The sequence below is a fragment of the Salvelinus alpinus genome, chromosome 14 (genome assembly GCF_045679555.1).
Source record: "Salvelinus alpinus chromosome 14, SLU_Salpinus.1, whole genome shotgun sequence".
NCBI lineage: Eukaryota > Metazoa > Chordata > Actinopteri > Salmoniformes > Salmonidae > Salvelinus > Salvelinus alpinus.
The window spans coordinates 45,669,525-45,691,542 of NC_092099.1; the positions used below are offsets into that span (position 1 = coordinate 45,669,525).

Sequence of the window (22,018 nt, forward strand, 5' to 3'; positions counted from 1 at the left end):
CATTAGCTTTTGCAGAGGCGTTAGCGCTACTTCCGGGGGTCCACAAAAAACACACAACATGTACAAAACACTGAAACAGTGATAGACAAGGACAGTCACACACATTTTAATTAAACACAACAATGTACAAACAATACAACAACAAAACATGTATAAATAATGCTACGAACAATTCCAATATTACAGCAAGTAATATTTTATTTTCAATACATAACTATTTCTCTATTTTGGGGCTGATTATGTGTAGTTATTTGTTGCATTTTCAAAACGGTGTTAGGCCTGATCGAATTTGAATGTAAGTCATGTCAATAATTCATTATTGACATTTTCGAATGGGTATTAACCCAACCATCTTCGCAACTTTTGAACATGTTTCGTTTCAGATATCTATATGGTAAAAAAAATATATATAATAATATTTTGACCGACGCAAGACATCTAAATGTTTCTTGTCATGGATTGTCTCTGATTTCTGGATAAAATATTGCATAGTGCCGCTATTTTTTTGCAATACATGTTTTCATGATTATTTTTGATCTTCTTTGTTTTTGAAAAACAATACAAATATTTTGGCCTATTCGTTTCCGTTTCCTGATGTTCTACAACACCCCATTTAATTCATTATTAGCTGTATGGTATGTTCAGGCTCGACATTTACTCAGCACGTTTAGAATAACTGTTTGTTAGGCTATTCAACATGGCAAAAGGCAACATTATTATGATAGGAAACAATATAAGTATGTATCTTCTGATTCAAAAACTAGCAAATTTGGTTTGTCTACGGTTAAAATCTAACAGTATTACAGATGCAGGGGCACTGTTCTTTCTCTTTCCAAAGGAGATGTTCAGTCAACGTCTTTTTGAGAAGAAATGGGGGAAGAGCCCCCGCCATTATGCGCAAAAACAGGGGGGATTGCTGCAGTCGAAATTCCTTTTTTTTTGTGAGAGGAGAATTTACAACTTGGTAATATACTTTTTTATGTGCCTCTATCGCCTGTCATTGGATGCCACTGGTCATGTGCAAGAGACAAACGTCTTCATGGACCTTTCTCTGATTTTCCCAAGCGATGTTTTCTCTGCATTCTGCTACTGTAGCGTCCCAACCAAACCGCTCAGCCTACACTCTCTCAACATTAGCCTTTTAATATTGCACGAAAGACACATACCAAGTCCTCGATAACTTTATTTCTTATTTACTTGTGACTTATCAGGGCTAGCTTTCTCTTCTCTGTGCATACCCGAACTCCACATCGACAGAAGAGCCTCTGCTGTTCATAATCTGTATAGTTTCACTGTAACATCATGTATTATTTATACAGAGTCACCACAAGAAAATACATGGATTACCCAACTGCATTAGGTAAGCATTTAATGTTATTATACAATTCAATTCAATTCAAGGGGCTTTATTGGCATGGGAAACACATGTTAACATTACCAAAGCAAGTGAAGTAGATAATATACAAAAGTGAAATAAACAAACAAAATGAACATACATTATAATACAATGTTTGTTTATTTGACTGTATCTACTTCCTGTCTCGTTGCACCAGGGCAGTAGTCTAATCAGAACCGCAGTCGAGATTACATGTATAGACTATAGCCAAAGCATACATGTTTAACATGAGCAACACTGCTGATATGTATGCACTATGGGGCAACACCTCAACGATTACGTTCACATTACATGAAAATCTGAACGCATCATACTGTGAATGGTATTTTACCAATACTCCGAATTGTCATTTGCTGTGAGAATGATGTTATGTGTTCATTGTAGTTCGACCAAAATTATTAATGTATAAGGACACATATTTATCTTGACTTCAGTGTCCATTTTTGTGTACTCTCTTTGAAGTGCAGGGTTGGGTTCTTTCCATGTTTGTGGGTATGAACAGTGTCTGGCAGTGTGTCTGAGTCTGTCTCTCTTTGTCTCTCTGTGTCTCTCTGTGTCTCTGTCTCTCTCTCTGTGTCTCTCTGTGTCTATCTTTGTCTCTCTGTGTCTCTCTCTCTGTGTGTCTCTCTCTCTGTGTCTCTCTGTGTCTCTCTGTGTCTCTCACTGTGTCTTTGTGTCTCTCTCTCTGTCTCTCTCTGTGTCTCTCTCTGTGTCTCTCTCTGTGTCTCTCTCTGTCTCTCTCTGTCTCTCTCTGTGTCTCTCTCTGTGTCTCTCTCTGTGTCTCTCTCTGTGTCTCTGTCTCTGTGTCTCTCTGTGTCTCTCTCTGTGTCTCTGTCTCTCTCTGTGTCTCTCTCTGTCTCTCTCTGTGTCTATCTGTGTTTCTCTGCCTGTTATGTATGTCTATGTTTGTGATCATCATTATTATCATTGTTTGATATATATAAATAAATATATATATATATATATATATATATATATGATTGCATAATGTCTCTGAAGTAACAAGCAGCCTAGCTGAGTTTTGAGGAGCTGGCTGTCAGATGATTTGAGGATGTTAGACTTCCTAAGGGAAGTCTATTCATTAGTCCTCTTTTGGGGGCATGAATTCGATGTCTTCACTGTTGTGCGAGGTAACAGATATCTGCATGACGGATTTTTCACTGATATTGTCTTGGGTTTAATGTGACTTTCTATTAGGGACGTTGTGGACGTGTGAATATATCATTGCATTTAATAAAAGTTATTTATCTTCACATAGGTTAATATTAGTAGCCTAATATACCCACATAGTGTCTTATATGGGTGAACTAAAGAGGATAACAATTTACATGTAGTCTTTTCCGCTATAGATGTTGAGAAAATGTGAATTTGTCATTGGGAATTGGGAGTGTGGGAAAATGCAACATATAGTCTAATGTGAACCTTTCTGAAACACAAAGGTTGTACTTTCCCATCAGAGAAGCAGTTTTCATAGCTTTTTTCAGCTGCCTGAGATGAGGGCAACGGAACAAAGACAGTATTTCACTGTTGCCTGACAGGCAGCTGCGAAAGTATTTACAGCCTTACTGCAATGCGGCAAAAGAGAGAAAGCCTGGAACGAGGGAAGCCTATAAAAGTGGGGCCTGCGAATGAGGATGAGAAAACCCTGAGCATTTAAATGACTCGATTAACTTCGAGACTATGCTCTGGATTGGAAATCAACTCACGTCCCAACATATGGATATAGAGCTGTTATTTCATCATTCGTTCGTTCTTACCATATCGCCCATAAGTTAAATAGAATATTGCACTGTATATCAACGTATAGATCATTCATATAGAAATAAACAGACAAAGGAAACGGTTTACTTAATTATTATGTTTGGTGTGTGTTTGTATTGTAGTGTTTTGATTTTTTTTCAATTGTAGCGCTTATTGTGTCATACGAATTATATTTTTAAGTGTCCGGGTAGTTTAGCCTATGGTATACAATTATTTAAAATCATGGGGACATTTTAATCCATATATCTGTTGTATGAGGAAATAATTAATAATAAACCTAGATCATCTACGGATTCTATGTAGATTGAACTGAGCCTACCATTTATACATATACACAATATCATGACATGCAAATGAATGCTAAAATCCAATCGGCAAACAAATTGGCTATGCGTTTTAGGAATTGGGTTAAAAACTGAACACGTTGAAAAAGGGAAATGGTTAGTATGTTCCAGCAAGAGGCGCTGTTGCCCAGCAGCCCCTTGGTTCTTTCGCCATAATCGTTTACCTTACACGTCACTGAATTGGAATATATGATCGGTTCTTACGCAATATGACCAACTGATCCGTATTATGCTTTCGACATTGACAATAAGTGTTTTCTGAATTGAAGTATCAATACGTAGGTGGAGTATAACCAAACTCTTTTTTTTTTTTTAGAGTGTGTATATTTTATAAAGAGACGTAAGCCCACTAGGCAAAACGTTGTTTCCACGTCATTTCAACAACAACAAATGTAATGTGATGACGTCGAATCAACATGGAAAACTGATTTGGATTTGCAAAGAGTCATCCACCTAGGGAATTTCGGAGTTTTTTTTTCACCCAACTTATTTACCTACATCCCAATGACAGGGTGACATTTTTGGTTGATTTGACGTGGATTCACTTTAGTTGACAACCCAACCAAATGTAAATCAAAACTAGACGTTGAACTGACGTCTGTGTCCAGTGGGAGGATTCACGATTCTGGCCTACATCAATGCATGTGATGCATTTGATGGCTATGACGTTTCATTGAAGCATTGTTGATACATCTCTCTATCGTTATATTTTGGCGATATAAGTACCTAGAGAGAGACAACTTAATACGGGAGCAGAATTTGAGCTGTATATTCCACGTTGGTTCAACTAATTTCATTGAAATCACGTGGACAGGTTGATTCAACCAGTTCGTGCCCAGTGGGAAGTTATCACGTGTGCTTCTGATTCACCCGAAACCTACAGGGCAGGGCGTCTTTTATTAAACTTGACATGAATTCAACTTCGAGGGAAACACCCACAGATGTGTGTAGACTACGTCAGGGATCACAGAGGGTCATCATCCGTTTTTCTTTTTTTTTAGAAAGGTGTTTATGGGCAAAAAGCCAAGAAGAGCAAAAAAATATCGGTAGATGTAGACCTATAACGAATTAGTTTGTCAGACTTTTATCATGTTTTATAATGACTTAAAAATAAATATATATATGTATGAAAAGAAACACACGGCATTTCATATCATGGTGAACTAGAAATAACACGTTTTTTGGGGGGTGGGTTTACATTTTCTGTTGCATATTTTATATGGCATCAGAGTAATCGTCGTTGTTGAATAAGTACAACTGTTGACGGTTATTTATGGAACCAGTGCTGTGTCATGAATGGCTGTGGGGGAGCACGTGATGCCATTAAACTTTGTTTTATGGCCTGGGAGTTGACAAGCCAAAGTATATTTCTCATTGTGTATTAGTAAAGCCGTGCCGATGGCTTGGAATAGACCTTGGAATTGGTGGAAGCAAGTATTAAACCTCTGTTTTTGTCTGAACATGGATATGTTTTCCTATTCGATGCATTGCGGTGGACTTTGCGGTAAGCTGTTTTATCATTTGATAGGCTACTATATCTAGTGCGCATGCTGATGTCATCAGGTATACATGTCTGTCGCCTGTAGTTTTGTTTGCCTGCTTCGGAATACAGAACTTTAACCACAGTAGTGGATGTGTATTTTACATTGGCCAGGATGTACGGGAAACAGGATGTGTTTGAATATGTCAATACTTAGCTGTTTATTTATTGCGTATATGACCAATAGTCGTTCAAATCAGTCGTTAGAGAAACAATGCGTTTTGGAAAATGGCTGATAGCCTAATATTGTAGCCTATATGCCTAGGTATATTCGTTTTTGCTTCATATAGCCTGGGCTAATATTGCGTGATGGATTATTAAAACCTGTTAAATTTTTATTTGCCTGCAATGCGCACACTTATTTGAATGACAATGGCGAATAGGCTTGTGGGGATCTGAAGTCTAGGAGCTGTTGGCTGGCGAGTTTAGACTCGGGAGGGAACATATCAACCTGTTGATGTCACAGACTCAATGGCATTTACAGCTATTATCATTTCGTTAAATGACGTTTTTGGAACATATGCCTTGTTATAACAATATATTAATTAAGTTAAATACACATCAGGCCTTTTTAATCTTAATACCCCAACAATATTTTTTTTGTTTTAATTGCCATGCTCTATCGCGCCCCCTAGTACAGAATATTATCGAATCATAGTTCCTTGTAATATCTTAATTTGACCCATATCAGGGTGTTTGTATGGGCCTACATTGTGATGTTATGTAGGAAGTGAAGTGATGACATTGGATGGGAGGTAGATGATTTAGTTTGTTATCCAATATACAAACACATTTTCATGACGCAACATTGGGCAATGACAACATGCACGAATCAGAATTGTGTTATAAAGGCCTCCACAGTAGGCCTTGGCCTTTTATGTTTTTTTTTGTTTTTTTTTAACCAGTGTAAAGGAAACTTTGTCCATTGTTTCGGCATCCTCTACCACTGTGACCGTTAGTGTATTTCGCAGTTAAATGTACTGACAACGATTTATAGGTCTACAACGGACAGGCTATATCGTATTGAGGTTGTATTTCTATTACATTGAGAATTGCACTGCTGAAATAATTTCACTAGTCTAGGATTGCATGTTTACGAGATTGCATGTTTACGAGGGTAGCATGATTGTCTTTTTATTTATAATAAATATCCCACAAATTTGATTTCAGAAGTAATACAGATGTTTCATGTTTCTTAAACCCATAAATGATACATGCTGTCAATGACGATTTGGCACACAATCTGGCTTTAATGACATAGCTACTTGAAATCAGAACTATTGCCTATTAACAGCTGTATAATACAGAAAACACAGCAAGTGGGTTCATTCTTGGTTCAAACGAAGGATAAAGACAAGTACTGACTTTGTCACAGTTTTGTTCCTCAGTAGCCTAGCCTATCTCGGCTTTGACCCGTCTGAACAAGTCTCAGGGTTAGCTGAAGGTCAAGCTGTCTAACAAATATTAAAATGTGGTGCAATAATTACCAGTGTGTGTGATTCATATTTGATTCAAACTCGAACCGTCTAAAAGTGGCCAGTCTGTTATAAAACGTCAGGCCTATAGCCTTTGACCTATAGCCGTTATTCTTAAAGTACCAAAATTATAGTACAGAAATTAGACTAGAGAAATGATCCAGTAACAAAACCTCGGCCTATAATTAGGAGAGTATAGGAACGCGTCTTCGGCCTCTGTCTATTTAAGGACTATGTGAGTACTCAGTCCAATTTAGAAGGCACTTGGCAAATCATTTTTTCTTAAACGAATGTTTTCATTTGACTTAAATCATTTATATATCATTCAAAAATGTATGTCATTGTAGGACATTTCCACAGTGGCCTATTCCCAAGAACTTAGACCATGAGGTAACCAAGGCGGTCAAATGATGGGTCATTTCGGATTCGTGAACTGTTGTACTCTTTGAGCGGTCGGCAAAGAACAAATAATTACACTTTTTGATATGTTTGTAAATGATTTAGTTTGACCTCGTGGCCTTTAGCCTTTTGCCTTATGGGTCCACTCGATATTCAAACTTCGGAAAGTGTATCGAGCACAGGCTGGCGAGTATCGGTAGGCTATCAGTTGTGAATTACCTATGTTGTTCGCCTATACCTCTAACCAATACATAGCGTGTATTAAAAGTAATACATACTTTTGGTGGCTGTGAACTTGATTCAGAATGAAATGGAACTGAATTGTTCACCTTCGTGATGCACTAGCCTATACCAATATCTGATTGGTCAGGGGCTATGATTTGATAGAAATATGCCTAACTTATTTAGAATGTTCATACACTTTCATTGTGTACAATTGTCAATAGTAAGTGTATGGCGTAGGAATATACTTTTTTTTGGTCTTTTTGAGAATCTTATGGCTGGACTTTTGTTGAATTGAGATAAATGATGGGACCCCTCTATTCCGTCGTCTATATATACCCTGTAGAACCGAATTTGTGTGATAAAACAACAGTCACAGATTCGATTCTAGGGGAGTATATGGTCGATGCAAAAACGTCGAATTATTTATCTACTTTTACAGATGTTTTGTATCATTCTTCATAACAATTTACAAATCTGGATGATGGAATGCTCCTCGTTTGATTGCTGCATTGTGTCATTTTAGGGTGATTTAAAATTATATATTATATTGTAAGACCATTGAGTGAGATTAATAACATTGTGTGCGAGTAAATTTTTTAGTAATATGCACTTACAGTCTCACGTGTCATTTCATTTGTTGATTTGATTTGATAATATAAGAAACCTTTGCAGGTGTCGCTTTTTGGTCTGTACACCTATCATTAAAGCCAAACAGTCCTTCTCATTTTGATAGTGAACATAACACGCCATATAAAAAAAGCTATCATACCAGAATGAAATCTAAACAAATTTGAACATGGCTTCAAGGTAATTCTTTAAACATTTACATTTCAATCATTTAATTATTGATTGTTTGGCATTGGTTGGTTGCCACGAGGCTCTTTCAGTAGTTATGAAAGGGATAGGGTAGATGAAATGATGAGATTCTTGTAACTTCTGGATGACCCCTTCTTGACAAAGACAGTCCCCCATCAATTGTCCCCAGGCTTTAGTACCCTCTTTTTGAGCCAGGGAGACGTTTTGTATCTTTTGTTTGTTTATCTGTCAGACTCACTGGCTTTAGTTTGATTTAGTATTGTAGAAGTTGAAGCATGTTAACCATAGTCTTGCACAAAACCATCTAAATGTCCGTATATACACAGACGTTGTATTTATTCCATTCAGATTATTTCCCATTGTCTGTTAGATGATCATGATTGATATTTAGATATTGACATTAACTATTTAAAATGTTACATATAACATCTCATTTTTTCAACATAGGGCTTACATTGTCAATCCTTCATTGAAATTGGTTAAATATTTGGTTTTATTCAACATAATTTAGATGTTTTTGAAGTTAGTGGAAAGCGCTGCTATTGGTGTGTATATGTAGGCCCTACCCGTTAATGAAATAGCTTTACCTCCATTGGCCCTATCTGGTCACATGGTTCTCTAACTTTATTCAGTTGACAGCAAATAGGAGGGCTTTATGGTGGTGGAAAAAAGACAACTCGAGAAAAATTTGTATTTTCTACCTTCATAAATTAATGGCCATGAGTTCGTATATGCTGAACTCTAAGTATGTGGACCCACAATTTCCCCCTTGTGAGGAATATTCGCAAAATAGCTATTTACATGAGCAGGGGAGAGACTACTACGGTCCATCGCAGGACCCAGATTTGCAGCATCCAAGAATCTATCCACGGTCAAAGTACCCCGAGCAGCCCTTCAGTTGTACCACTGTGCATGGTCCCACAGTGCAGCCACGGGGTCATGTGCAGGGGCGAGACAGCCACCCTAGCACTTTTACCGCACGGACCGAACCGTGTACCCCGGTCCAAGTGACTGGACCCCGGACTTGTGGACAGCAACAAAACACAAAGACTCAAAACGGGATACAAGCCAAGCAGTCTGCAGTAGTTTACCCCTGGATGAAGAAAGTCCACGTAACTACGGGTAAGATTCACTTTTCCCTCTCAACGTCGCTTTGGGACAAGTTGAGGTCCAGGATTTTAGCCACTCTAAAATCATTGCGTGAAATTTTTATGGTCTGCTTTGAAGGGTCTGTCAGTTACACCAGCCATAAATGTTTATTGCTCAGGAAATAGGCCGCTGACTATCTGACGGTCTCAGAGCTCCTTACGTTCACTGGCCTATGACTATGGTACATTTTATTGTGACAATATTTGAATGAAGAGGTTGAAATTAGACCTAATTGGATCAAAGTTTGGTCATAGTTTCGTTCAATTTCATTTCTGGATCGAGTGTTCATTGTTTTGTTTTTAGCTAGAAGTTTGGAGCATCCCGTGAAGGGCTTTTTCTTTTGATTTAACTAGGACTTAATTGGCTCACATTGGTGTTTTTTTTCTCACAGTAAACCCGGATTACACAGGACCTGAACCCAAACGGGCTCGGACAGCTTATACAAGACAGCAGGTTTTGGAACTGGAAAAAGAATTTCATTTTAACAGGTATCTGACCAGGCGCCGTCGCATAGAGATTGCCCATACACTCGTTCTCTCCGAGCGTCAGATCAAAATCTGGTTTCAAAACAGAAGAATGAAATGGAAAAAAGACCACAAACTACCGAACACAAAGGGAAGAGCTGCATCTGCTTCCGGCCAACATTTACCAAGTATCCAGAAGGATAACCAGACTGATGTCACAATTTTCTAAGATGGGAAAACTTTGACCGTTCAATGAACTGTAATATAACATACTATATTATCCAATTGACTTTGCATGGTCTCAAAACATGACATTTTGGTCATTGTGATTTAACGTACAATAGTTATAAAATGGCAGTTACGGTCAGAAGGACCCTCGATGTGTTGGCTCATTGAATTGAGTCCATTTCCAACATTGTAACTGAACTGAGACGCGTTTCATCACTACATGCTCATGCTTGGAAGAGCTATTGCAGATCGAACTCAATTTGAGATGTTTTCTGACTTATACTCTTCTCACGTGCACCACAAAAGTCAGAGTAAGGCATGACCATTTATATATTTATTAAAACATTAAATACGTAAAATGATGTGAAGCTTTTGTACACACTTTAATTAGAAATTGTCTTGTGAAGAAATCGAACTATTAAAACAAATAATATTTGATTCATATGATTGCTAAAAACTATTTAAAAAAAGGTAATTGCTGCAAGAGTTGATCTATACATTCTTTTCAGACAAGTGACAATATTTGTTACTTTAATATAGGCTAGCTTAAAGAAACGATTGAACTCGTATTTATGGGCGCTAACTGGTTGGATTTTTTTGTTAACGTTTTTTGAACTTTTATACAATAAAGCTTTTAAAATGGCGTTAAATTCTATTGTGAAACAGGACATTCCAGTGTGCAGCCTCTTCCCAGGGCCCTTATTCGGTTATAAATCTTCTCTGGACATCTTTGTAAACAGTGTACATTTAAAGCGGGTCTCACACATGGCATCTGAAACTCTATCATGACTTTGTCTTGTTCTTTGCATCGAATGTATATTTTATTTAGATGCTTCACTATTTTCTATTTTGATCAAAATCGAACAGAACATTATTAATAGTATATATTCAATGTTAAGCACGTTGAGGGATATAAATACGTGTAATAACCTATGTTTTCCATATTCTTATTCAACAACAATTTGTAATATAGAGTGTTTAAATTTCATTATGATTATTTATTTAATTAAATATTTGTACATTTTCTAAAAACCCACAACAGTTCTAAACATATTTTGAGCAACGAACGTTTTATTGTATGAAATCTGTTTAAAACTGTTGTGGATTATTAGCAATGATGTCACATGTTCTTATGCAGTGTTGAAATGCAGTATAAAAAATGTAACTCTGGCATTGATTTAAACCAGACCTAACCACACAGGCGTTCATGTCATGTCTCGAGACAGATATTCTTATTATTCCTATCATTGTCCTCGTGACAAAAAAGCGAAGACGGCTTGCATTGCGAAGATGTCTTCCCTCCGAAGTTGTCTTCCCTCTGAAGTTGTCTTCCCTATGAAGTTGTCTTCCCTCTGAAGTTGTCTTCACGATGACAAGTTGAAAAGGTATTTCGACTGAAGTTCGACAAACGCTCCAGTGGCAGGTTCAACCAGAGGACAGTGTTTCTATAGCCTATAGACACATTTCAGCCGCGAGGAGTGACCTCTGAACCCTTAACCCGTTGGACCTATAGTCTTCTTCTCTCGCTGGCGCTTTTCGCATGGAGTTTTTCATTAGATACATTTTGTACTTTAGTGTTAGAATATGGAACGCTTATATAACCTGGTTAAACATGCCACGTTTTAAAGCCTATATTTATTCTGCCAGATGTAACTGAAATGGTACTGGTTGTATGTCACGCCATGTTAATATGCAATCCTGCCTGACCTTTTTTGTGTATCCGTTTTTTTTGTCTGTATATACATGCAAAACTTTTTAATGGGAAAATAGAGATTGTTCCATGATATGCATTGTGGTGGCACAGAGCACTCACATTTGTCAATATATTTCATGTATCAAGTATTCATGCTTTATAAAATGTCTCTCATTGCCATCAATGCTTGATTTACACAAAGGTTGACACCTCACCCATTGAGATATTTATTTTGACCCTTATTGTGCTTGTTTGAGAAAAAAAAAAATATGGCATTGTTGGATGACAATGTGACTAAGTTCAGTTTTATAGCAAGAATCATAAAATGTCCCCTTAGCCACACCAATGTGAGGCAGTGCCATAGATTTCGGGAATTTGAATGTGGTCCTATCTAAACCAGTCAACGAACTGTTAGCAAAATCGTAGGCTCAGTGTGATTATATTTGTGACCATGCTTGGATTAAAACCTGTATAACTTGAATGGTTGTCTGCTTCTCTCTGTGTGTGTTTCTGTGTGTGTGTGTTTCTCTCTGTGTGTGTGTGTGTTTGTTTCTTTGTGTGTGTGCCTGTGTTTGTGTGAGTGCATGTGTCTTCACATTTGCGCCCGCTCCTTTATAAGCTTCGTGTCACTCTCATCAGGCCATTATACTGATACCTATTCATCTTCCGTTTGCCACTACATAGATGTCAGTGTACAAGCAATGTGCGCATGTCATGTCATAGCAAAAGAAAGAAAACTGCACCAAATGCACCAATCATAAACAACAGTTCTACATGCAAACCATGTTGTTATACGTGTGCATTTTTAAGACTACCATAATGGATTGCTGAATATCACATTCACATGTTTATTTTCCACAGTGGACCTATGAGGCTTGTAAACATGTAAATTGTCTTTCCATATTTCACTGAAATGACCATGGGAATAATGATAAAATGCCTATTGTGTAATACAGTTTGAGAAAGCAAGCGTACGTCAGTAGCTGCCCTCCCATGTGCAGTGGGCATTGACCTACATGTCTGAAAGCAATAAATGAGAGCCATAGGCAGTGCCATTTTCAATGACTACATGGAATATGGAATACACCATTGCTGCGATCACAATGGCTTTCAAACGGCCATATTTGATTTCCAGCTGGTCGCAGAAACTGTCTTCGCCAAGCGAGACAGCCCCTTAAAATGTATTAAACTGTGCCGTCTGCATTCGAAGATATAATTCGGAGAAATATACCGCTCCTCGCTCTATTTCTGACCACGTGATTGTCTAAATAATTCATGCAGCACGTCTCCTAGAAACACGGCGTCGTCATTAATCGCGAGGACTCTATCAGACTTGAAAACTGAAAAGATCCCAAGAAAATAATATCCAAGCGCTCCGATACTCAACGCATCTATAGCCAGCACTTTAACACAGCATCTGAATCAATGGAAGCTTGGTAGGTAAATATTTTAGCTTATTTTTTTATATATTTTTTTGGTAAGATGGTAAATGACCATATCTGTCAGATAGTTGATAAATAGCGCCCGTTGATGCGTGTGCCTTGGACAGGCTGAGCTGCATTCTTCAACGCTTTGCTTTTTGGGAAGAAATATACCAAGAGAACCAGGTCAATATTATAAAGTGGCGATGTTTGACAACTAGCATCGTTGTTATGTTTCATAGCAGGCAGAAACAACATTTTAAATATTTTCAGTCGCCTTCTGTGTGAAATGGTTGTATTCACGAATGTGCGGTGCATAATGAAAGCAGCACCGTTGGGATGTTCTATTTGGTTCTTGAGGGCTGTATGTTAGGGCCTCTGTGATTTATAATACTCCCAAAGAGAGCAATTCAGGCATTAGGTTTACACCATTGCCTGTTACAAAAATGTAAACAGAGTGCTAAGTTGAAAAACATTTCAAAGTGGTACAAGTGTTAATACAACATCTTACTATATTCTCTGGATAACACTCCAGCTACAAATAACGCATGTTATATGTAGGCAATAACACAAATCGGAAACATTGTTGCAAGAATATCTGTCTTTAGATTCAGCTGAGATGACGCCACATTGCTAACATTCTTTTTTATTGTTGATGGGAGATAATTCGAAATGTATCTCTGAGAGTAGTAGAAGTTGTGTTTGAGCAGGTGGACAGTTATCTGCCTCGTTGTAAATCATTCTCGGTAATTCCTGAAATGGTGCGAGGCTGTTGGAGGCCCGGGCCACACTGTAAATCTTTCCCTTTTATTACCCATGAACATATGCTGAGACGCCAGTAGTCCTCTATCCTTTCCTCAGTACAAGTTACCTCTCGGCCAGCTTCCCCGCTGTCTTTTATAGCTTTTAAATCTCCGTCTTCCAATAGATTTTTGAGCTTACAAATTGTTATTTAAAGATGTTTTTCTATTTACATCGAAAACAGTGTCTGAAAAAGAAAATACTATTGAACACCAGGATAGCGGAGCAGACACACAGCAGACAAAAGGGTTTCCAAATTGGTTTATTTCAATACAATTCCAGACGCCTTTTCTCATACATCAATATTGGTTCATGGATTTCATAACATTATAAAAAAAATGCACATCTTACTTAACCTAGTATCACATTGTAGATATACAATTAACGTTGATTTATTTTTTAAATTGTGAAAACAATATGGTTATAGTTTCAAGTATACCAATCATGAATCTATGGACAAATCCAAATGTGCAATGTGTATAGGAAATTCTGTTCACAACCACATTTGAATAGGATTCTCAAAGCGACATGTATTAGGGTTAGAGGCTTTTGTAATCAGGTTAACAAATACATTTAATCAAAATGTATAGCTTAATATTATATCTTAAAGATGACTAAATAATCACAATAATATTTCTTGCAAAGGAAAGAAGAAGAAGAAAAATGATCGACAAAAATGAAATGAAATCGCAAAGGAAGTATTTTCAACATGGACACAGGTCAGATAAGGAAATGTAAACGCGTTCCCATTTCAAAATGGGTTTGGGAGCAAAGGCTTGGTTGAAGAAGCACCCCCAGTCAGAACAATCTGGTAGCTCGATCACGTGAACAAATATGCTTGTATTTTAAGACAGTACCTTTATTTGTCATTATAAAGGTTTCTGAAACACACAAAAACAACAACAACAACAAAAAATCCCAATGTTAGCTTCAAATCTGTGACTGTGTCTGAAAAACCTGTATTTTTTCAATAGGAGATTGATTGGCCGAGATTTCTTTTGGGGTGGAATAAGGATACGTTTTTTTTATTGGTAGTTGAATGTGAGTCTTTCCATTCTTTCGGGAATACTGTCTGCATTGGTATATGGAAATGTCTGAAAAACCGCAAGATCAGGTTTAGGACAATATTATCTACAGACAAAGAGTGAAGGATACATTCTAGAGACTGCAGGGAAAGGAATTGAGACTAAGAAGCACGAGCGTGTGATACACTGATTCACAGGTAAGCAATTGCATGACAAAATGCAACCTTTTAACCATGGCTTTACACAACACGAAATAATAAATATGATTTATTCCATTCAGAGGGGATCTTGTCGGCAACTACGCGGGATAGCCTTTGGTCTTATGGTCCTGAGATACGATTTTAAGACAGGTTCACAATTTTGAGAAACCACTTTCGAAGGCTAGTTTGGATGGATGTATTTTGAGATCCGGTTTTCAGCTGATTTGGCAGTTACATGAAAACTAACCAAACGAAAAGGAAAAAGAAGCGGAGGAACTTTTCATTCTGACTTCTAGATTGTTAGATCGTAAATCACATTAATTTGTCTTATCATCACAGTGATGTTAGACATGATTTGTGTGGTTTGTTAACCTGCAAATGTACAAGATAAATACGAAATAATAATGGATTCAATCATTTTCATTTTAAATAAGACCAAAAATATATAAGCCCATTTTGATTTAGATAAAATAAAGGCTATTTAAAACGATGTTAATTGATGTTCTGTACTCATTTTTGCTTAGGCTACTTGATTCCTTTGTGAAGTTATTGGATAACTCTAAAAATATTTATGTATTATAGGTCTATGCGAATGAAATATGAATTAGGAATAGGTCTAAACAGGCTATTGTTCCCTTTCATGTTATTGACTGTAATATATTTTCAAGTAATATATGAATGATTTTAACTATATTATTTTCTGACTCTACTGAATTAAAATAAAAATGTATTCCAAGTAAATATTTGTAAATTAAGCCTAGTTTAGGATGTGCGTCTCGTGACGATTTATTTCTCTCCATGGAAGCCTTAAGAAGCTGCCAATCTAGCGATAAGAATCAAATGCATAACAAGACGAACACATTCAATAATTCGGAGGATTTATCCCAAAATTCGTCTTAAACAATAGCCAAATTAACAAGCTCCTAAAAGCTGTAGGCCTTAACTTTATAAAAAAAAATGTTTAAGTAGGAACAATTAACGAATTATATCCTCCCATGTGTCCCAGCCCAGCGATGCGCAAAAAGTTATATAATTTGTTCCTTCCATTTCTAAAGAAATAACATCAACATTTAAGTCAACTTCATATCAAAAGCGCACAATGGACACAAAACTATAGGGATGGAAATGACAGCAGATGTAAGTGCAATTTTCAACGAGGATTCTTGTAGCAGCCCATTGTACATACCAAACTTACCGTAGCAATGCGTTGGCGAGAAACACTGTTGTCTCAAAAGAGGATCGTGTCTGGCCAGAGTAGTAACAATATATCCTAACAATACACTTTCAAATCCACTCGAAACATATCGACTTCAGCAATGTTTCGGAGCTGTAAATATTTTTAAGAAACGCTGGGCTATAAATCAAATGAGAAAATGAGCTCTTATTAGCCGAGAGGAAAGAACCTCGAAGCATGTTCTATTAGGCTAGATAAGTAAAGCAGAGTTCAAATTTACATCAAGTAGGCTAGCCTACAGATTAGTTTCTTATTCTGACGTTTATCTCCTACAAATGTGACCATGTGTCCCGTCGTCAGACTGTGTTTCAGCTTTAAAACACCGGTGAAAAGTTCTGTGGTTTTAGGATTTCATTGTGACTTTCTTCAACCCCTTCTGCTCGTTGTTCATTAATCTATGAGTTACTGCTGAACGAGCCAAAGGTCAGCCGAAAGGGCTTATGACTGCTAAATATTTTGGCCAGCTCATCTTTCTATAGAACATTCAGTTTAAGAGTTGTTGTCTCTCCACCACTGCACTAAATGCTCTGTTTAAATGCATTCAAATTAAAATAATAACGTGTTCGAATTCGAATACGTGTGTATTGTACCATTATTTTTTTTTTATTTTTTTTAATCGTGTATCCTGTTATAACGATTAGAATAGATACGTGTTCGTAGAAGTGAATTATGGTGCTATATCAGATTATGTTTTCATCAAGAAATCTCACTGTAAACAAAAGCAAATCAGTACAATATAATTTCAACAGAACATCTATATAAATGGAGTCATTTGTGATATGAAATGATTACCCTACAGTAAACCCATTTGTTTTCTTCATATGAAATGAGGGAATTGTGGGACTAAAGCAGTAAGGATCTATGGACTGTTTTCTCTTCCAGGTCATGGTGGATGGAATGATGAGCACGTGAAGAAAAACACAACACTGATCTGCATAAAATACGGTGAGCAGCATTTATTTAATGAACTCCCATGACATATTACGGGTTTCAAATGAACGCACCAAACAATAATGTCCGTCCATATAGGCCTATATATCACCTTTTTTTTTTTTACTTCTCAAAAAAATAGTTTTCAATAGGTCCTTTAAAAAAAAAAAAAAGATAAAGTAAAGACGAACCGGTTATTTAGATTGTGAATGGCAAGCTTTCAACTCAATTCGCATTTTCAGTTTCCCTTGTAATTGTAGGCCTAACGCCTAGCCAACCAGAGTTTAAGACATGCTCTTAATCCTTTATCCATTGAAGAAGGTTCATCATGTTGACATGCCAGAAGGCAGAGAAAGATCAGATGCCACACAATATCATCGCTTTGTTTAAGCAGAACATATAAGCCTCATTAGGAAACATATCCACCTACACTACTATATAGTTGGTTAGGAAAGATTGCTAGGCTACCCACTGGGCACACATAGGATGAATCAACGTATTTCCACAACATGTCAATTAAATTACGTTGAACCAATGTGAAATAGACGTTGAATTGACCACTGCGTGCCCAGTGGGCATATCATTCAGAATTAACATTTAAAATCAAAACAGAATTATACCGGTCATCCCATCACCTCCTCAATGCGAATTTCAAACAGGAATATGTTCACCTTTGCGTCAACGGTGATGGTCCACTTTATAAACAAAATGATTCCCTTTTCTGCGGTTTAAAACGTGCGTTTGCGAGTGCGTAGTTTCAGCAATGTAGAATGATTGTAGGGGCTCGATTTATACAAACGGCCTCTCTATTATTGCTGCAGTATGGAATTCTTTAGCTTGCCTTCCTCCCACGCTTTGAGTTTTACACTGCTGTGGGTGGCAAGTCTTGGTGAGTGTTTTCCTTTTCAGTCCTCTCTAAGGCGTTTACGACCATTACATTTGCACTTATACCTTTTGCTTCGGTCCACCATGACAGGTGCATTGATATGCACGGCGCGGACATTCGGTCTGCTTACTGTATTAATTCGTCTCCAGTGTGTTACTTATTTCAAGCATACAATGCGAAATTGTTTTCAAAAGTAGCAAGAAAATATTGGATAGAATACAATATGTGGGCATCCTAGTTTAGGCTCTGGTAGATGATTGCTAACTATACAATAAATACAGGCTTACTGATTACAGAGTACGTCAGGATGCCTGAATTTAAAAGCGTTTGTCATAGGCTACACGCACATCATTAGCATTTAGGGAAGTCACCCATTCCGACCACCCGGATATGTTGGTGAGAAAACAGGGAGAAATGATGGCACTTATTTTAGGACACATACATCGTGATAATATTTTCTAAAATAATTTAATGATTTAATAATTGCTATTTGAATAAAGTTACCTTTAAAGTGTCATTAAAAACAGAAAACTCATAAAAGTGTGACATTTTGGACTTAAGTTAACAACAAATAAACAAAACATTTGAACGAGATTTATAAATGTAATTTTGAGATAAATGATGAATTACACATCGAGAGCAGTTCTGGAACATGTTTGTCTGTTAAACAATACGAGCTGGCGGTGGTTTGTGGGGTATTGTGATTAGGAACAGAAAGGGATATTGTGTGAGTCACCATGCTGATTCAGCTCCTTTTCTCAAGTAATTCAAGAAAATCTTTTGATCTTTTGGCACAAGTTAAACTTTAACTAGTTTGTGCCAAACATGCCAAATGGATTGAAAGTGAGAGGTTGAGAGGGCCTATTGATGATTTGATAGTTTAGGAAAGTAAAGTTTGGACAGTGAAGAAATACATACTACAAAACTGCATTTTCGTAGTATTTATTTTCATAAAAGAGCACGTGTATTTGTTTGTAATATTCCACGGAGTTATATTGAAACAAATGCTGAAAAATACCAGACTTCAGGAATATTAAGAACATGATCAATAGGTTATTGATGAAATGTTATTTTTCAACTCAGAATATAGTGTATACTCAATCATGATTGTGTATTGATTTACTACACGTTCAATTCATATTGCCTGCACAATGAGCATAACAACGGTTCTCTTCCTAGGTCAAAGAATACTGAGGCGGTGGGAAACTCCAATCACGTGATAGAAGAACACCCATACCATTGGATAGGGCTGCATTGGCCTTCTTGTTTTGAATCGTCACAATGCAGAAAGCTACTTTCTACGATAATTCTGGAGTCTTTGGAAGCTACTCTTACCCCAAATCCGAGTCGTATAGTTATGGCCCCAGTCACCAGCCCTACTCCACTTCTAACCTTGAGAGTGATTATCAGGGTCCAGTTTGTCCAATACAAACCCCAACTGTACGGCCACCAACTCATAAAGACAATACCATGAATGGCAACAACACGAGATCCAGTAACAGCCAAGGAAACAGCCAACAGCCGAGTATTGGTGAACAGCCACATGCACCTCCACTGTCTGCCTCTTCGCCTAACTCCAGCAACACTTCATCTCAGAAGAAGAAATCTCCCTCAAACAATGATTCTAATACTGCCACCCCAGTCACTAACAAACAAATATTCCCATGGATGAAGGAGACGCGATCGAACGCCAAACCGAAAAGCAACAACAACAATTGCGCAACCGCAGAAGGTACAGTATGTGTGTGTGTGTGTGTTTAAAGCATGATTCGTCTGGACATGGTGGTGCGTTTGCGTGCGTAAAAGGGCGATTATTCTACTGTACGCATTGGTCATTTTAGGCAGCTGAGGAGGCCTATGGTAAATCATTCATAATACACAAAGAGACTTATGGTGTTTACAATGTATTTTTAGGTGAGTCCTGCGATGAAAAAAGCCCTCCTGGTCCAGCCTCCAAACGGGTCCGAACTGCTTACACCAGTGCACAACTTGTAGAACTTGAGAAGGAGTTCCATTTCAACCGGTACCTGTGTCGTCCCCGAAGAGTGGAGATGGCTAATTTATTGAATCTCACTGAGCGCCAAATAAAGATCTGGTTTCAAAACAGAAGGATGAAATACAAAAAGGATCAGAAGGCTAAGGGGATAATGCACTCTCCCATCGGACACTCCCCGGACAGAAGCCCTCCATTAAGTGGCCCAAATCACATCGGATATTCTGTCAATATAAACTGTATCAGCTATGACGCGCCGTCGCCCCCTTCATTCTCCAAACCACAGCAAAACATGTACGGCTTGGCAGCTTACACGGCACCATTAGGTGGCTGTATACCGCAACAGAAAAGGTATCCGGGCTCTGAATACGAGCACCACAGCATGCAAGGCAATGGTGGCTTTGCCAACGCTAATTTGCAAGGCAGTCCGGTGTACGTTGGGGGAAATTTCGTTGATTCCATGCCAGCCTCGGGTCCCATGTTCAACCTCGGCCATCTCCCCCATCCCTCATCCGCCAGCGTGGACTACAGCTGTGCCGCTCAGATTCCAGGCAACCACCACCATGGACCCTGTGACCCCCATCCCACATATACAGACCTCAGCTCTCACCACGCGTCTCAGGGAAGGATTCAGGAAGCGCCTAAACTAACGCATTTGTAAAATGTGAGGATTTTGTCTGTGTGCCCAAATTCTGTTAGGCTCTTTTATTATCTCCGTAGTCTCAAGTCATTTATATGATTACACTAAAAGTGAGCCATGTATTACCCAGTGTTATTATTGATATTACTATTAATGCTATTGTGTAATAATTCCTTTCTACGAATAGCTCTGGTCCATTTTTCTTGACTGTTGAGGATGCGCAGGAGAGACCGTTTGTCTGTTGAGGATGCGCAGGAGAGACCGTTTGTCTATTGAGGATGCGCAGGAGAGACCGTTTGTCTGTTGAGGATGCGCAGGAGAGACCGTTTGTCTGTTGAGGATGCGCAGGAGAGACCGTTTGTCTGTTGAGGATGCGCAGGAGAGACCGTTTGTCTGTTGTTCGTTTTCTGAAGTGCAAAGCGCAGTATGGGGACTGAAAACGTCATTAACATTACTTGAAGGTAAGTCCTGTAGATCTGACAGTAGTTACCCATCTTTATAGGGATGGTTTTTTATAAAAAATAAACTCTAAGGTGTCTGTTTGCTATATTTGAAGCGTCTTATTTATTTTTCCAAGATTGTATTGCATTTATCTAATTTTCTGTATGTATTATTTAAGGTTTTTGTATCACACATTATTTATAATTTACAAGTATGACTATTTATATGGACATCTAGAATTTATCCAACATCGTTGGACAGACTTTGACATCATGGCCCTTCAATAGGTACACGGGTTTTTGGTGAATGCTTGTTTTAAAATATTGCTTCAACGGCTGGTGGTCTTAGGTTGTTGTAGAAGGAACTCCTACGTGTAAATCTGGGAATATTGGGGAATTTTTCACGTGTTTCTATGAAAAACAAAGTTAGGCTACATGTAGCCTATCGAAATTCCGAATATTACAGAAATGAATCACACCAGTATGCCATTTGTTGTCATTGCCAATTTTCATATCACGTCATTGTCATTTCATCAGTTGGACTGTCCATGCATACATTTATGAAACGCTAATGATATGAAAATGTTATATTTTAATGTGTTTAACATTTTGTAAATAAAGTGCTTAAATTTACACAGTGGGTTAAAAAGCACCGTTATTTTCCATACATTTAACACACGTAGAAAAATGTGAAAACAGTGAGAAAATGATTATGCCTTAGCAGCAGGTTGGGACTAAGTATGAAATTGCCTCGTCGCCATTTTGAAGTAATGTCAAATAGAAAGAAGGCTTACAGCCTAAACAAAGAAATGGCATGCCTCTATTCACGCACGTCCAGTTGAGAGCATGCACAGTACAAACATTGCCTAAAGGCAAGCAGATCAAAGACACATATAGAAAATAATGTATTTTTTCAAAGCATACATATGAGGTAGAGATTGAATCGAAAGAGAAATAC

At 37.7% G+C, this 22,018-nt stretch overlaps 2 protein-coding genes across 6 annotated transcripts; both read left to right on the forward strand.

Moving 5' to 3' along the window:
• The first annotated feature begins 1,053 nt into the window (after nucleotides 1–1,053).
• Nucleotides 1,054–21,693, forward strand: LOC139538976 (homeobox protein Hox-D3a-like). 5 transcript variants are annotated; one of them, XM_071341597.1, is made up of 4 exons: nucleotides 1,054–1,360; nucleotides 17,054–17,116; nucleotides 19,167–19,719; nucleotides 19,902–21,693. In XM_071341597.1, the coding sequence occupies exons 3-4, from the start codon at nucleotides 19,269–19,271 to the stop codon at nucleotides 20,639–20,641; spliced, it is 1,191 nt and encodes a 396-aa protein (XP_071197698.1). In that variant the 5' UTR covers nucleotides 1,054–1,360; nucleotides 17,054–17,116; nucleotides 19,167–19,268; the 3' UTR covers nucleotides 20,642–21,693. The 5 variants fall into 5 exon arrangements, with proteins under 5 accessions (XP_071197698.1, XP_071197697.1, XP_071197701.1 ...); XM_071341596.1 differs by lacking the exon at nucleotides 1,054–1,360 and adding an exon at nucleotides 4,876–5,005; XM_071341600.1 differs by lacking the exon at nucleotides 1,054–1,360 and adding an exon at nucleotides 12,508–12,930.
• On the forward strand, nucleotides 7,553–11,971 carry LOC139538977 (homeobox protein Hox-D4a-like). Its single transcript, XM_071341601.1, has 2 exons — nucleotides 7,553–9,078; nucleotides 9,497–11,971. Exons 1-2 carry the CDS (start codon nucleotides 8,670–8,672, stop codon nucleotides 9,796–9,798), a joined length of 711 nt encoding a protein of 236 aa, XP_071197702.1. The 5' UTR covers nucleotides 7,553–8,669; the 3' UTR covers nucleotides 9,799–11,971.
• Nucleotides 21,694–22,018: the final 325 nt, after the last annotated feature.